Source organism: Geosmithia morbida, assembly GCF_012550715.1.
Source record: "Geosmithia morbida isolate 1262 chromosome Unknown scaffold_7, whole genome shotgun sequence".
NCBI classification, from domain to species: domain Eukaryota; kingdom Fungi; phylum Ascomycota; class Sordariomycetes; order Hypocreales; family Bionectriaceae; genus Geosmithia; species Geosmithia morbida.
The window spans coordinates 980,737-995,157 of NW_023336194.1; the positions used below are offsets into that span (position 1 = coordinate 980,737).

The 14,421-nt window shown below is 55.4% G+C and overlaps 6 protein-coding genes across 6 annotated transcripts; 5 read left to right on the top strand and 1 right to left on the bottom strand.

The window, feature by feature from the left end:
• Positions 1-89: 89 nt before the first annotated feature.
• Positions 90-1,228, top strand: GMORB2_7140 (2-keto-3-deoxy-L-rhamnonate aldolase; the record flags this gene model as incomplete). Its single annotated transcript, XM_035469105.1, has 3 exons — positions 90-541; positions 624-716; positions 793-1,228. 3 exons carry the CDS (start codon positions 90-92, stop codon positions 1,226-1,228), a joined length of 981 nt encoding a protein of 326 aa, XP_035321485.1.
• Positions 1,229-2,021: 793 nt separating this feature from the next.
• GMORB2_7141 (uncharacterized protein) lies at positions 2,022-3,566 on the top strand (the record flags this gene model as incomplete). Its single annotated transcript, XM_035469106.1, has 2 exons — positions 2,022-2,307; positions 2,443-3,566. 2 exons carry the CDS (start codon positions 2,022-2,024, stop codon positions 3,564-3,566), a joined length of 1,410 nt encoding a protein of 469 aa, XP_035321486.1.
• A 2,701-nt stretch (positions 3,567-6,267) lies between these two features.
• GMORB2_7142 (uncharacterized protein) lies at positions 6,268-7,938 on the top strand (the record flags this gene model as incomplete). The annotated part of the gene is made up of 3 exons (XM_035469107.1): positions 6,268-6,913; positions 6,993-7,084; positions 7,225-7,938. 3 exons carry the CDS (start codon positions 6,268-6,270, stop codon positions 7,936-7,938), a joined length of 1,452 nt encoding a protein of 483 aa, XP_035321487.1.
• Positions 7,939-9,688: 1,750 nt separating this feature from the next.
• On the top strand, positions 9,689-10,246 carry GMORB2_7143 (NAD dependent epimerase/dehydratase family; the record flags this gene model as incomplete). Its single annotated transcript, XM_035469108.1, has 2 exons — positions 9,689-9,863; positions 9,930-10,246. 2 exons carry the CDS (start codon positions 9,689-9,691, stop codon positions 10,244-10,246), a joined length of 492 nt encoding a protein of 163 aa, XP_035321488.1.
• Positions 10,247-10,685: 439 nt separating this feature from the next.
• GMORB2_7144 (uncharacterized protein) lies at positions 10,686-12,139 on the top strand (the record flags this gene model as incomplete). Its single annotated transcript, XM_035469109.1, has 2 exons — positions 10,686-10,777; positions 10,912-12,139. 2 exons carry the CDS (start codon positions 10,686-10,688, stop codon positions 12,137-12,139), a joined length of 1,320 nt encoding a protein of 439 aa, XP_035321489.1.
• A 470-nt stretch (positions 12,140-12,609) lies between these two features.
• GMORB2_7145 (uncharacterized protein) lies at positions 12,610-14,232 on the bottom strand (the record flags this gene model as incomplete). The annotated part of the gene is made up of 1 exon (XM_035469110.1): positions 12,610-14,232. The coding sequence occupies one exon, from the start codon at positions 14,230-14,232 to the stop codon at positions 12,610-12,612; it is 1,623 nt and encodes a 540-aa protein (XP_035321490.1).
• Positions 14,233-14,421: the final 189 nt, after the last annotated feature.

A 14,421-nucleotide genomic window follows, 5' to 3' on the forward strand; every position in this document is an offset into this window, starting at 1 on the left:
GGCATCATCCGCTCTCTATCTCTCTCTATCCATCTCCTACCCCGTCGATTCGCAGATCTGCCGGATATCCGATTAACAAACTTCCCACCATGGCCCCCACCACTCCCCGGGACGGTGTCTACGTCCCCTCGCCCACCTTCTTCAAGGAGGAGCCCGAGTCGGCTTCGGCTCTGCAAGCGGCCGTCGACGTCGAAGCGCAGGCGGCGCACACGGTGCTCCTGGCCAGGTCGGGCATCACGGGCGTGGTGCTGATGGGGTCGACCGGCGAGGCTGTGCACATGTCGGCGGCGGAGCGCAGCGCCATCATCTCGGGCGTGCGCGAGGGCCTCAACGCCGCTGGTTACCCTGACTACCCCATCATGGCCGGCGTTCTGGTCAACAGCATCGACGACACGCTCCAGTGGCTGCGCGACTCGCACGCCGCCGGCGCGAACTACGGTCTCGTCTTGGCCCCGGGCTACTTTGGCCCCGCGGCCACCCAGGAGAATATTATCGAGTGGTACACTGTCATTGCCGACAAGAGCCCCGTACCGATCCTCATGTATGTCGGACTTGCCCTCCTGGTGCTGTCGAACCGTGATCGTCGCGCACGTGTCGCTAACACCCCCCTTCCCACCCGGCAGCTACAACTACCCTGGCGTCAGCAACAACCTGATCGTCACTGTCGACACATACGTCAAGTTGGCTGCCCACCCTAACATTGTCGGCTGCAAGATGTAAGAGATATCCCGTCCTGCCTCCCTGGTAACATTCGAACGAATGACACTGACGCGATGCGCGACGTCAAAATAGGTCCCACGGCAACGTCAGCTATCACGTCCAAGTATCCCTGCACCCCGAGATCGACCACTCGTCTTTCCGCGTCTTTTCGGGATTCGGCCAACAGCTCGGTCCAATTGTCGTCTTCAACGCCGGTGGCGTCATCGATGGCCTGGCCGCCATCTTCCCCAAGACCGTCGCCCGCCTGTTCTCCCTCGCCGCCAAGCGACCCCTGGACGAAGCCACGCTCGAGGAGACGCGTCGCCTGCAGTGGAAGGTGTCGTCGGCCGAGGAGTTTGTCGGCAAGTTCGGCATCGTGGGCATCAAGGAGGCCATATATAAGGTGCACGGCCTGGGGAACCTCAACGGAGGCAGGTTGCCGCTCAAGGGGTCCCTTCCCTCGGGAGCGTATGCTCAGTGGGAAGGCGGCATTTTTGGACAGATGCTGGAGGAAGAGAAGAAGCTGTAGGGTATCTTGTACTCTCGTGCACATTTATGAATTTATACACTCCCCCCCCCTCCCCCCCCTTTGAAAACAGACAGATGAAGACGAGGAATGAACCAGCGATGGCTTTGTCATGTCGTACAGCTCTCTATCATGCATGACCTTGTCGCAGCATTATCAGTTGTTGCTGCCTGTCTTGGCACGTTTCTCACGTGAGCTCATCAATGGGCTTTCCATCCTCCTCTCTTCCTCTCCATCAACTGCATCAATCATCAATCTCTGGCATCTATTTTGCGTCCCGCTATATTTCCCCCTCCTCTCTGGAAGTTACCGAACCTCTCCTACGACCTGTTCATTTGCCTATTTGAATGGACGAATCCTCCATTTAACGGAACCCACAGCTCTCCACGTGTAAGCATATATCATAACGACCCACGTTCCCAATGTTGGAGGGAAATTATTACCCACCCACCCTCCCCCCCTTCCCCTTTGACGACAGCCGAAAGTACGACTTCGTATTAGTACAAGGAAGAAATACTCGTACCACGGCTGTCGCAAAATATCAGCTGAGAAATGACAACGATCCCCCTCTCCTTCTTCTCTCTCTCTTTTACCTTCACTGCTCAGGCGTGGACTATATCCTCCCATCGATTAAAACGAGACTTGAAAGCCCAACAGCCCCCCGCAATTCGAGGGGTGTGGGTGGCATCTTGAATATGTGGAGATATGTGCTGAACATCAGGATGACTGCAGTCCAGCAGAGCACAACACGTCGTTATATAGATACTCGCAGTCGCGCGTCCCCATCTCGCCCAACATGGCTGACCTAGCAGGGAAGAAGAGCAGCAGCAATAGCAGCAATAGCAGCAATAGCAGCAGCAGCAGCAGAATCAGCAACTTACCTCGTCGTCTTTGGTACCGTGCCATCTTGCTTTTACTGAGCGTGGCGGCAGTCAGGATGCGGGTCGACTCATTCCTCAGCGGCGCCCTGTTTGCTGGGCTCGTGAGCCGATCGCCGTCGACGGGTCAATTTGGACCCTTGCGCTTCCATGATGATGGGTCTTTCCATATCTCCATCTTTGAGGACCTGCACTTTGGCGAGAGTGAGTATATATACACTTTCCTTCAATACGCTGTTGTCGACTTGAAGAAGATAAATTTCTCAGTTCAGTTTAAGACGGTTGAAGTCGTGTGATGGGACGTAGATGAATGTACTGACATGGAGTGCGCGACGCCAGATCCGTGGGACTCGTGGGGCCCCCAGCAGGACATCCAGTCGGTCAAGGTGTTGGAAAAGGTCCTGGACGCTGACCCTCCGGACCTGGTGGTGCTCAACGGCGACCTGATCACGGGCGAGAACACATACCTGCACAATAGCACGCTCCTGGTGGACCAGATCGTGCAGCCGATCCTGGACCGCGGCCTGACGTGGGCGTCGACGTACGGCAACCACGACCATAACACCAACATCTCAGGCCAGGGCATCCTGGAGCGCGAACACCGCTGGCCCAATGCCCGCACGGCCTCCATGGTCTCAGGCCGCCTCGCCGGCGTCTCCAACTACTACCTCCCCGTGTACCCGGCGCGCTGCCCGCCTGCGCCGTCTGCGGCCGAGGAGCCGCCGTGCGGCCCGGACCTGATCCTCTGGTTCTTCGACAGCCGCGGTGGCTTTTACACACAGGAGTTTGACGAGGACGGAGACCCGCTCGCCCAGCCCGACTGGGTCGACACAAGCGTGGTGGACTGGTTCCGCACGACAAACGCCCAGCTCGTCCGCCAGCACGGCCGCGTCATCCCCTCGCTGGCCTTCGTCCACATCCCCACCAACGCGTCCCGGGCGCTGCAGCAGGAGAGGGGCGTCGACGCCAACTGCCAACCCGGCATCAACGACGACGTGCCCCTCGCCCCCCAGGCAGGCGGGTGGTGCGCCGACGGCACCAACGGCGACGACTGCGAGTACGGCGGCCAGGACCTCCCCTTTATGCGCGCCGTCACCACCACCCCCGGCCTCCTGGGCCTCTTCTCCGGCCATGATCACGGTGATACCTGGTGCTACAAGTGGGAGGGTGTCCTGACCGGCATGACGGTCGACGGCAACGGGCTCAACCTCTGCTTCGGCCAGCACTCCGGCTACGGCGGCTACGGCAGCTGGATCCGCGGCGCCCGCCAGGTCCTCGTCACCCGCGACGCCCTCGAACACCGCTCCGTCGACACCTGGATCCGCCTCGAGTCCGGAGACAGCGTCGGCGCCGTCTCCCTCAACGCCACCTACAACCAGGACCGATATCCCGCCACTCCAAACGACAAGACCAGATGTCCTACTTGTAATTGTGCCCCCAATCTCGCTCATGCCCGGTACTGAGTAGTTGCTGATGGAATCTCGATAGGTTGATGAATGCGATGGATGGACATAAATAAAGAGCAGCTGCAGCTGCCTGTCATAGAGAGATCCCAGGTGAAGCTTCTTTTTCTCTGCTGGGTTCTACTTCGTCCTGCGGAAAACGACTAGGAAACATTCCAAGCCGCCCAGGTATTGGGTGATCCGTTGTTGTAGCCAAGAGCTTTAGAGTGGAGTCGGTGTCGCTGCCGAATCCTGCTTTTTCATCGACACTTAGCCTTGGTATCGTGGCAACGCAAATCATCCGGACGGATCTCGACAGATCCCTATGCAGCCGCGATATATCATATCGTGAATCGATCCAAGATGAGCTTCTGTTTTTTTAGCAGTACTCTCGATGCCTCACAGGCGTGGCACCGACATCGCTCCTGGCACAGTCTCCGAGATCGTAGGCTAGATATGCAGAGTCCATTAGGCCACACAGCGCAAAACGGTACATCAAGTGCATCCCAAGGAGGGACCCTGCAGATCGAAACTCTTTATGGATGGACATGTTGTCATGTTGATGTCAGAGAGCTGCAGCCCAGCAGGGATGCTTTCCTTCCAAGTATCCAGGGAGTTGATCATCTTCATCAGGGGGGGATTTTGGTCCGCTCGGTCGACACTATGAGAAGACTCCCGGAACGAAACTGCCGTCAATACCAATCTGCTACTATTTTATTTCACTACAAGGGATTGATGCGTTACCTTGGCCAGGTATAAAAAGTAGGCTTCGATGACACTGAGCCATAAAAGTCTCATCGGAACATGGTAGAGGAATCTGCTGTGGTTTATCGCTCATCCCTACCATCGGCGTCGACGCCGTTTTCGACCACGCTGTCTAGTATTAATATGCGGCAAGACCACGCAACCCTGTACTGGGACTCGGTATGTGTAAAATCGTATGGACTCTGTACTTTGAAGGCATCCAGTGACATATCGAGCCCCAACCAGGCAGACAGGACCATAGTAGCACCTGGATAAAATGAAGGCGAGGGACTCCAAGCCAAATTGAAGAGCACTCGCTGACAAGTAGCATGATCCGGGGCCATGGATGAGAAGTCCAAGCTTAAGGTCGTTGTGAGATGTCGTGAGGCATAGCCTACCACTATTCCCCGTCACGGGGCGACCTGCCTCTCTGTGATGGAGATTTCGATGCTGTCATCCTCTATGGCTCATACCGACGTTCGGGCTTACCGTTGTTTGCCTCCTTTATTAGGAGAGGAGAAGGCGCGGGTTCGTACCTTTCTTGCTCGATGCCGCATTCTTGTAAGCAGGGAAGGAATTCTGACGGGCCCTTGACAACTGAAACGACAGCTTGGATGGAAGCATCACAGGAAACACTTGAGGCGCCTGGCGTTTGTAACAGGACACGACTAGTAATGACTAATAATGAATGATGCTATGATGATTCCCGGTGTGCAAGTACAAGGGAGGATGCGTCGTATAATAGATAGCAAGGCGGCTCTGAACGGTCATGTCAGTCAGACAAGGCTTTGCCAGTGGTATTCTGCTGATATATATATATATATATATATATTACAATATACTAGTTTACATATCGAAATAGGGCTGAGTTTTCAAGGGCTACGTGTTATAGGCCATGTCCCAATGGCTCCAGGGGCAAAACAGACAGGGGGTTGTTATTGTCTGGTTACTGGATTTCTGTAGTTGTTGATTCCATCCATGACCGCTAAGAAGCAATCGGTGGCTGGAGGTTGATGGATTGCTATATTGATATGATCTGCAACGACGACGACGAGAAAACATACCACGCACCCATTTCACTATTGAGGCTTGTGGCCGAATAATCGCACTGAGTTGACCTCGACCCAGTCGCCCAACAAAGAGGGCAGATTTCAGATCTCCCTTCAATGCAAAATTGCAGAGCTATCAACACCATTCGATGAGAACAGAAAATAAGTCTCATCCGTATCCGTCATGGGATACTTTGATAGCCCATCACTTCTTATTCTATACGCATGTTGTTCCCATTAGAACCTCCTCAAAGGTCACTCCTCCACGCCTATCAACTAATAACCGGGCGACTGCGTCCACAATACAGACTCCCAAGTATAGTGACTAGTGATTTTTTCGGAAAGAATATATTTTAAATAAATCGTGCTCGGCTTCGTTCCTCGATGCTAGAAAGATCCATTCGTATACGGTTTGGATGCTCGTCGTCTGTCCAGTCATGGGTCTTCCCAGTCACCGACACAAGGTTGAAGTCAAAAGGGAAATGTAAACAAAGGGAGATGAGTGAGAGCACAAGATGAGGATGACGAGGTATAAATACATGATGATCTTCTGTCTCTCTGGAGACGAAAACGACAAACAAAAGATAGTACTGGTTTCAACCTGACAGTCGTTGACTTCCATCGCCAACTCAGCAATCACCACCTATTACTAGTTGCAATCAGTACTTGAATACATTCAAGTCATTCAACTCCACGGACCCACCAACCAGATATTTTTCACCTGCCCGCGCGCCTCGTGTGCGACGCTCGCATCTCTCACAACAATCTCCAGCCCGACGCCAAGAGGAGCCCTTCTGGGGGCCCAGACAACGGGAAGAGTTGAGGAGGCGAGGATCAGCACCTAGCTAGAAGTAACCTCACGGCGGAGGACGCAGCGCAACGCAACGCGACGCAGAGCAACGCAAGAAGCCCCCCCCACAGCCGTCATCATGGCCACCATCTCAGACCTACCCTGCGAGGTCATCGCCGCCATCCTCAGCAGGCTCGGGACGTTCAAAGATCTCATCAACGCCATATGCGTCAGCCGCCAGTTTCTCGATGCCTTTGTCGAGAATCGCAGCATCGCGGGAAGCATCGTCGTATCCTTCTTCGAGCCCGAACGGCTGGCCCTGGCCGTAGCCACCGAGCAGCTGAACCGGGTGCTGCCCGCGCCGCGCACCGCCCAGGCTGTCGGCGACTTTGTCGATGGCCTCGTCAACGACGGCCGCCTCCTGCATCGCCAGCTGCGCTCCATGTCCCTGCAGTCTGTCTATTCCATGATGAGGACCGAGGATTCCATCACCGATCTGGCCTTCGACTTCGCCGACCGCGCCTGGGAGCAGTTCTACTTTGACCACACCAGATCCTACTACGACCCTTCGCGGTCCGTCGGCCTCTCCCCAACCGAGGCCTTTCGTTTCTTCCGCGCATTCTACCGCACGGAAATCTTCCTCAGAGCCTTCCGCACCAGCTCCGACTCCCCGGACCCCGATGTTCTTCACCAGGGGCGCCTGTGGCTGCTCAGGAACTTTGCCCAGTTCGAGATTGAGCAGATTGCCTGTGTGCACGACTATCTCGAGAAGAGATTCATGATTGGTATGTTTTTGAAAAACTCTCTCCAGATATGGCTCACATATGATGAATGTTGTCTTGTCTAACTGGTGAAACTCTGCAGCTTGTCTCCGCACCTTTTTTGAGGATGTCGAGCTCGGCGCCATGGGCATTGATTTTCTGACTCCCGGGGCGAACCCCAAGAAACAACATTGGGTAAGTATCTCTGACCTGCCCCCTTTTTTATTTTTTATTTTTTTTACACCCCCCCCCCCCCCCTTTCTTCCCTCCCTCACCATCGTGATCATCCCATTACATCTGGAAAAGAAAAGACGTCAGCTGACATTGCATCAAAGATCTCCCAAGGCGCCACATTCATCACAAAGCTCGCCAAAGCATCAACAGAGTACAAGGGCATTCTGTTGAAGACGTCCCTGATAGAGAATGACTCAGCCGCTCCCTTTGTCACCCTACAAGGTGTGCAAGACGTCTACCTGAAGAACAAGAGGCTGGCCGCCAAAAAACCCCGCGACACCCTAGACAGTGATTCCGGCCCCCCCAGCGCGTTTGACTACGCCTTTGCAGATCTCCTCGAAGCCGGGTCCCAAGGATCCCAAGCCGCTGGGGACCTCTCGAACGACAGCATGGTGGCGGCGGCGGCGGTCCTGGCGACGACGACGAGTCTCCGCCAGTACCAGCCCACGCCCAGAGAAGAGGAGACGGCGATCCCCATCGTGGTGACCATGATGGCCGAGGACTCGGGGCTCCGCGAACGCGCGTACGTCTTCTGGGACATGGCGCGTATCAAGGACTGGAATCTGTGGGAGCAGATCGAGATCAGCCCGCGAGAGGCAACGACGACACCCACCAGACTCCAATACGCCGCCATGCGCCAGCTGTGGAGGACGCGCAAGGGTAACTGGGCCGAGAACCACGTCGCCCCTTGGTACGTGACGCTCACCACCGCTGAAACCGGGAGACTCATGGGCATCTTCAAGCTGTGGGGAGAGGAGGCCCTGGCCATGGAACCTTGGGATGACGAGTCCGAGGATGAGTGGGTCGACGAATGATGACGAACCACATTTCTACGCATGATGACTCTCCTTATACTTGTTCTTTCCCCTTTGTCCTTTACCTCTAAAAACTTTGTTCTAATCTCCACATGTATCTTCTAGATAGCATTTTGCAATGAAAACATCTTTGTCTATTCACACAGGCACTGTTCCTATGGGTAACACATATACGCCTGATGCTGGAGACCTTTGCATTCAGCCTTGGTTATACAGACGACATCCCTCTCTTTGTATTTTTTTTTTTTTTTGCTATGTGATTGATGAGTCTATATCAATACTGGTAGTATGTCACCACAGGACCGAGAGACCGAAAGATCTATGGCTTGTCCCCGTTCAGACCGCATCATGACTGCGGCACGACCAAGCTTGTGTCTCCATGGTTCGTATTTATCATGATACTTCGTGCCCCTCCATATCCAACGTAAAGAACTCGGGTACGGCACATCCGCATGTATGACGGACCTGGAACAATACTGTCTATTCTCACGTCGCTCCACTTTCTCTGGGGCCTCGTACATACGCCTCGTCGATGATCTACTTCCGGGAGCCAACCTCCTTTTTGCTTTACGATTCGCAGGTTCTAGAACACCAGCCGGCCCACAAAGGGTGGGATAGAGGTCACAGTGTTTCCTGTTCCGCTTGGCCGTCAGCTGGTGTTGCTGTCCCAACCACAGTTGAAGATATACCCACACCCCAAGTCTAGCCAGATCCGACGTGCCGACATCACCGTGGTCACGCCGATATTCCTCCACGAGCCTCTGCGAGAGAAGCTGGATGAGACTCTCTCCCGGCTATTTACAGGTGTCTAATTGGCTCTCAAGACATGTGAGGACTCGTTCAACCTCTCCAGATGGGCAGGTAGATCAGTTTCTTCAGGACCAGTCGGTGTGCTTCCAGGCACCTGGTCGTGACATCTCGTCAATCCTACGGGTTGGAGATAGCAAGGGACTAGATTCAGATTACTGGAGCGACATGGCCATCGGATAGGTAGTTGACAGTCCATTCGGCGACGGATCATCGCATGCCACAACAGCGAGGCGGGTTTCCAGCCGACTGCTCCCAGACGTGGGATTCTTCCACGGAGGGGACGTTGTCAAGGGTATTGGGTTTTCTATAAGCGATTGATGGACGACTCAGGAGAGGGGTGCGTGAGTTTGGTAGACGGATGTATGGTATCACCATTGAGGAACTGGTGACTGGGGAAAGGAGATGGATAATCGCCAGGACCGTCACCTGTATTATGTTGGGAAAATGCCATAATGCCACCGTTAAGTTATACTGATGTTCTCCGCTATATCAATCGGTATCAATGCATGTGAAATGTGCTCCGCTTTTGCTCTAAGTGGCATATGTATATGCTCACCTCATCGGGATTAAGTCGTCGATCCTGTCAGATCGGGTTTGATGAGTACGAGTTTATTGGTAGCTCCGACGAGTCGATACCCAGGCACTTGCTGAGGCAGGCCATGCTATGTACGGGGGCCTACGCGACACCGACGAGCTCGCTAAGACATTTTCGGAAGGATCGATACGACACATAGTCATAGATATCAGGAGGCAAGACTCAATCGATAGCGGCATGGGCAAGATCCTGTCAGAGACAGGTGGAAAGCTCGACTGCGTGATCCATAACGCCGGACATATGTGCCTGGGTCCTATCGAGTCGTACTCGGCATAGCAGCTACACAATTACTACGACGTCAACGCAGTCGGTGCCCACAGACTCAACCAGGTCGTACTTACCATCATGCAAAAAGCCGGACTGGGCCATATCATCTGGGTGAGCTCGTCGAGCGCTCGTGGTGGAAGTGGGCTGCTGTTGGGGCCGTACTTCACTGCTAAGACGGCTAGGCACTCGCTTGCTTTGTCGCTATCCACCGAGATTGCCTGCTGGGGTATCGAGACGACCATAGTTGTGCCCGGTAAATTGGATATAGAGATTTCTAGGGATTTTGACGAGGATAGAGATAGCTGATGATCCAACCCAGGTATCTTTACCTCTGGCACAAGCCATTTTGCTATCTCTGGAAAGCCTGGTTTCCTGAAAATCGCGACTGAGTACACTGGTCGGGAAGGCCCTTTGAAAGGTGTTGAAACGGTCATGATGGATGATATCGATAGGCAATTCCCTAAAGATACCAGCCCAGAACTTGTATCCAATGCCATCCTGAAAGCAGTCGAGGCTCCCAAGGGGAGCAAACCGTTCCGGGTGTCGGTTCACCCCTTCCAAGATGGATCTGATGACATTATAGCTCTGGCTGGTGACAAGTACGAGGAGTTTCTAGAGCGGTGTGAGAATTTGTAAGCTGCGGGCCGATTAAACGATGCAAGTCAATACGAATCGGTCAATCTTTCAATAGAAGCGATAAGATGGGTTGAATAGATGTTAATGATGAAGCACGAGTAGGTAGAAATGAGGGTTGAAACAAGAAAGTGCAGGTAATAATATTATTACGTAGCATCGATTCAGTCAGTATTATTACTTGTAGACTTAGTCACGGTGAACTATAAAAGTGTCGGCATCGGGAAAAATATTTGTGCCTGAGGTGTGAGTCTTGGCCCGGGGGCCTAAGGGCTCTGATCCCCAAGGCAGGAGCTTGAGTTTTAGCGGGTCGCGGTTGCCTTGCAGAACAAAATACGGAACACCAAGAAAACACCACCAATCCTACACATCACCGAACCCTCAAAAACAAAGAAGACGTCGACGGGAAGAAGGGTGGAACACGCACACCTTCTAGCTTGCCATGGCTCCTCTTATCTTGCATAACGTCCCCGATGACGAGTGCTATATTGGTGAAGATGGCGTCAAGAGACCGTACGCCATGGTCTTCAGCCAGTAAGTGTTATCAGCTGTAGCCGCAGCAGCAGCAGCAACACCCAAAGCAATTCGAGCATCGGCCGTGGCTGGGAGGTTGGAGAAAGGAAACAGGAAACACAATACTGATAAGAGGCTTGTGTGACAACCAACAGACAAGATGGACCTACCGGTGGAAGCACCCGAGCACGACGCGCCGCAGCCGAAACCGGGTCGTTTGGCAAGTCGACACGGCGGTCACGATCGCGCACCGGCACACCAGCCCGCGGAAGAGAGAACCCGACACTAGCGGCGGCGGATAAGTTGTTTGGCGACTGGGTGTCCAGCCAGCAGGCGGCGGCAGCGCAACAGAACACGGGCACGTCCCAGTCCCAGCAGCACGAGGAGACGCCTCAGTCGGCATCCCAATCACAGCAGCAGCAACAGAAGCAAGCGTTGCAGCAGCCTCGCTCACAGCCCACCCAGATGATACTGCGCGGATACCGGTCCACGACGCAGCAGTACGCGGCCATTGCACACTACGAGACCCTAGCAGGCGTCATCCTCGAAGACTACCCGCGAGAGCCGCCTGTCTCGCAGCGGCGGTACAAGTCACAGCTGCGTGACCCGGCTTACACTCGCCAAAGGACGTTGTCACGCGAGGAGCTGACCCTTGTCAACTGCGCCGACGCGGGCGAGCACTGGGTCAAGGTGACGTTTGAGAGCTCCGACGCCGCCGAGACAGCCATGTACGCCAGCCCCCAACGCATCCTGGGACACCTAGTCTATGCCGAGCCCTACCGCGGCCTGCCGCCCGCCAGGGACGAGGCGTGCCCAGACCTCGACGGCCTGATGGACGACGAGATGGACACCCGGTCCAAGAGCGTCCCGGCCGCCTTTGGCGCCACGCCAAAGAGGACGGGGAGCACCAGCGGCCCCACCTCGTGGCACAGCCGCCTCATCGACAACCAGAACTCACCGTCCAACTCTAGCCAGACACTCGAGACTGGGACCATTAGTAGCGCCACGGCCACGGAGCCCCTAGGTCTAGGCCCCATGATGAACCTACCAACCGGCGGTGCCGCTGCTTCCTCATCAGCCATCAAGCCCATGGAGATCGAAGATGACATCTTCTGCCGTCGCATCCCCACTGCCCGCAGGGCCCAGCTCCTTCCTGCCGAGCAGGCCTTGCGGCCGCAACAGTCGGTGATGCAGCGCTTCGTCAGCGCCGTTCCCTTCCTCGGCTGGTTCGGCGGCAGCATAATCGGCAACGAGGTGCCGCGTACCGAGACAGGCGAGTTTGACTGGAACCGTGCCAGCTTGTACTGGAAGATAATCTGGTGGCTCGACATCACCTTTGGGCTCTTCAAGGGTGATGTTAGCAGCTTTGACAAGGATGACTAATGACGGGCGGAGGGAATCAGGATAAGGACAGAAGAAAAAGTGAGGGCGAGTCTCCGTTATTTAGACAGGCCTTTTTTTTTCTACTATACGATTACATTCACAATGGGAGAGGGGAGTAGAATAGGGGCGTTTTGGCGAGATTTTTAAGACGGTCATACTTTTATTTTATTCATCTCATAAGAAAATCCAAGGAAAGGGATCTGTCTACTACCTACTTGTGGTAGGGTAATACACAACGAAATGTACCATTTATTGCATAAAATGGAAACAAAAAAAAGAGGACATCTTACAAGAAGTAACATGACATGAAGATGGACTGCTCTAAGGTGAAACCCAAACACTGAACACCGACATGGCGAGAAGGGCCAGTAGCAGGATGAAACAACGAAGGTAGAAAAGAAACGAAAAAGAAGATGCAAGGATGAAGCAGGGACCCTCCGCTCCAACTCCTGCCTTACGTGCATTCTGAATTAGTGATGAGATTCAGGCGAGCTCTCATCGGTGATGAATTCGGGTGACTTGCGGCCCCTGGGCGAGTCTGGCGACGCACTCCCTTCTGCGTCAGCATCGCCGCTATCATTGGTATTACTCTCTTCATGCTGCTGCTGCTGTTCGCTAGGCTCCCCTTCCTCCTGTTTTTGCGGTGGTGTTGGTATTGTTTCCGCCGAGGTTTTTTCACCTGCCGCCTTTCCCAGCTTCGCGCTATTCTCCTTATTTTCGTCGTCGTCGTCGACGTCGCCGAACGGGAGGGGATTATGATAGGTTGACGACGTCAGGGCGGCGAGGGAGTCGATTGTGACACCCATGGGCTTGCGGCGGATGGGCTGCGGGGAGAAGGGCCTGGCGTTGCGAGGCTTGATGAACTCGGCAGACATGACGCTGTCGGCGTCGCCGACTGCGGCATGGGACTCAGCGACGGCGGTGAGGGGCTGGTAGCGGTGGTGGTCGGCGTCAAAGCTATCGCCACGGGTGTGATGGCCGGTATTACTGCCGCCACTGCCTGCGCCGACAGCAGCGTTGGATCGCGGCCTGTCGGACGAGGCAGTGGAGTCGGCGAGGATGCTGCGGGGGGGGAGGATGGAGAAGAGCTTGGAAGAGGACGAGGACGAGGGCCCGCCGCCGCCGCCCAAGGTGGTGGTCGGGTGGTCGAGGTCGTCGTCCATGACGGCCAGGTCGTCTGTGGCGAAAAGGTCGTGGCCCTTGTCGAGGATGTCGTCGAGGCCGCCGCCGGACCAGCCCTTGCGGGCTAGGCTCTCAAAGATATCGATCTCGGCACGGACGAGGCTGCAACTGGCATCGACGATTCGCGCGCTAGTCTCCTGGCTCTCGTGGAGCAGGGTGCGGGAGTAGTCGGCATGCAGGCCAGTGAGCCCGTCAAGTCGGTGCGTCAGGTCGACGAGGTGGGCCCTGAAGCGGCCGACATCCCGGTGCCGCTGACGGTGCAGCTTCAGCCCCTCCTTCTCCAGCCGCTTAATCTCCCTAGACTGTGCGCGAACCCGCTGCTCGTACTGGTCCTTCTCGTCATCCATGACGGCCCGCCACCGGTCTAGGTCGTCCAGCAGCGGTACCTCGAATGACCGGTACACCGTCTCCGACAGGATCTGCTGGTGGTTGGCCACCAGGTGCTGCACGCCCGACGCAGACATGAGCGTGTCGGCCGTGCACGGCTTGGCCGCCGCCTTGTTGGTGAAGCTGGCCGTCATGTTGATGCTGCCCCCACCGCCGCCGCCGCCGCCGCTGCCCGACCCGAGCCTGATGCTGCTGGCTCCTATGGGCTCAGCCCGCGCCTCCTTGAGGCGAGCGCACGACTCCAGAGCACTTCCGAACGCCGACGCCGCCGTTCCCAGAGCCGCCAGCGCGAGCCGGTACTCCTTGGCCGACGATACCAGCCCCGCGTACGCCTCCTGCGACCGCTCAATATCCCCCGCCGTCAGCACCGTGTGGCTCGGTCGTGGCGGCGGCGGCAGCGGCAGGCTAAAGGTCGATAGTTGGTTCGCCGTCGACGCAATCGAGTATCCGCCCGGAGAGGATGGCACGGGTGGCAGTTGTGACGGGGTCGGCGAGACCGCTCGTGGTGTTGATGGCGAGGTCATCATGTGTATCGTCCAGGGGCAACCGTGCCCAACAGGTTGTTGAAAATCCCAAAAGTCCCACACTCCAAAGAGACAAAGGAAACAAGAGAAAGGAAAGAAGGAAGAATAGAAAGAAAAAAAGAGTGATTCCTTAATCAAAGCCTAACCGTTGTTCTGTTAAAGAGGAGGGGGAGGGGGTTCATGAAACGG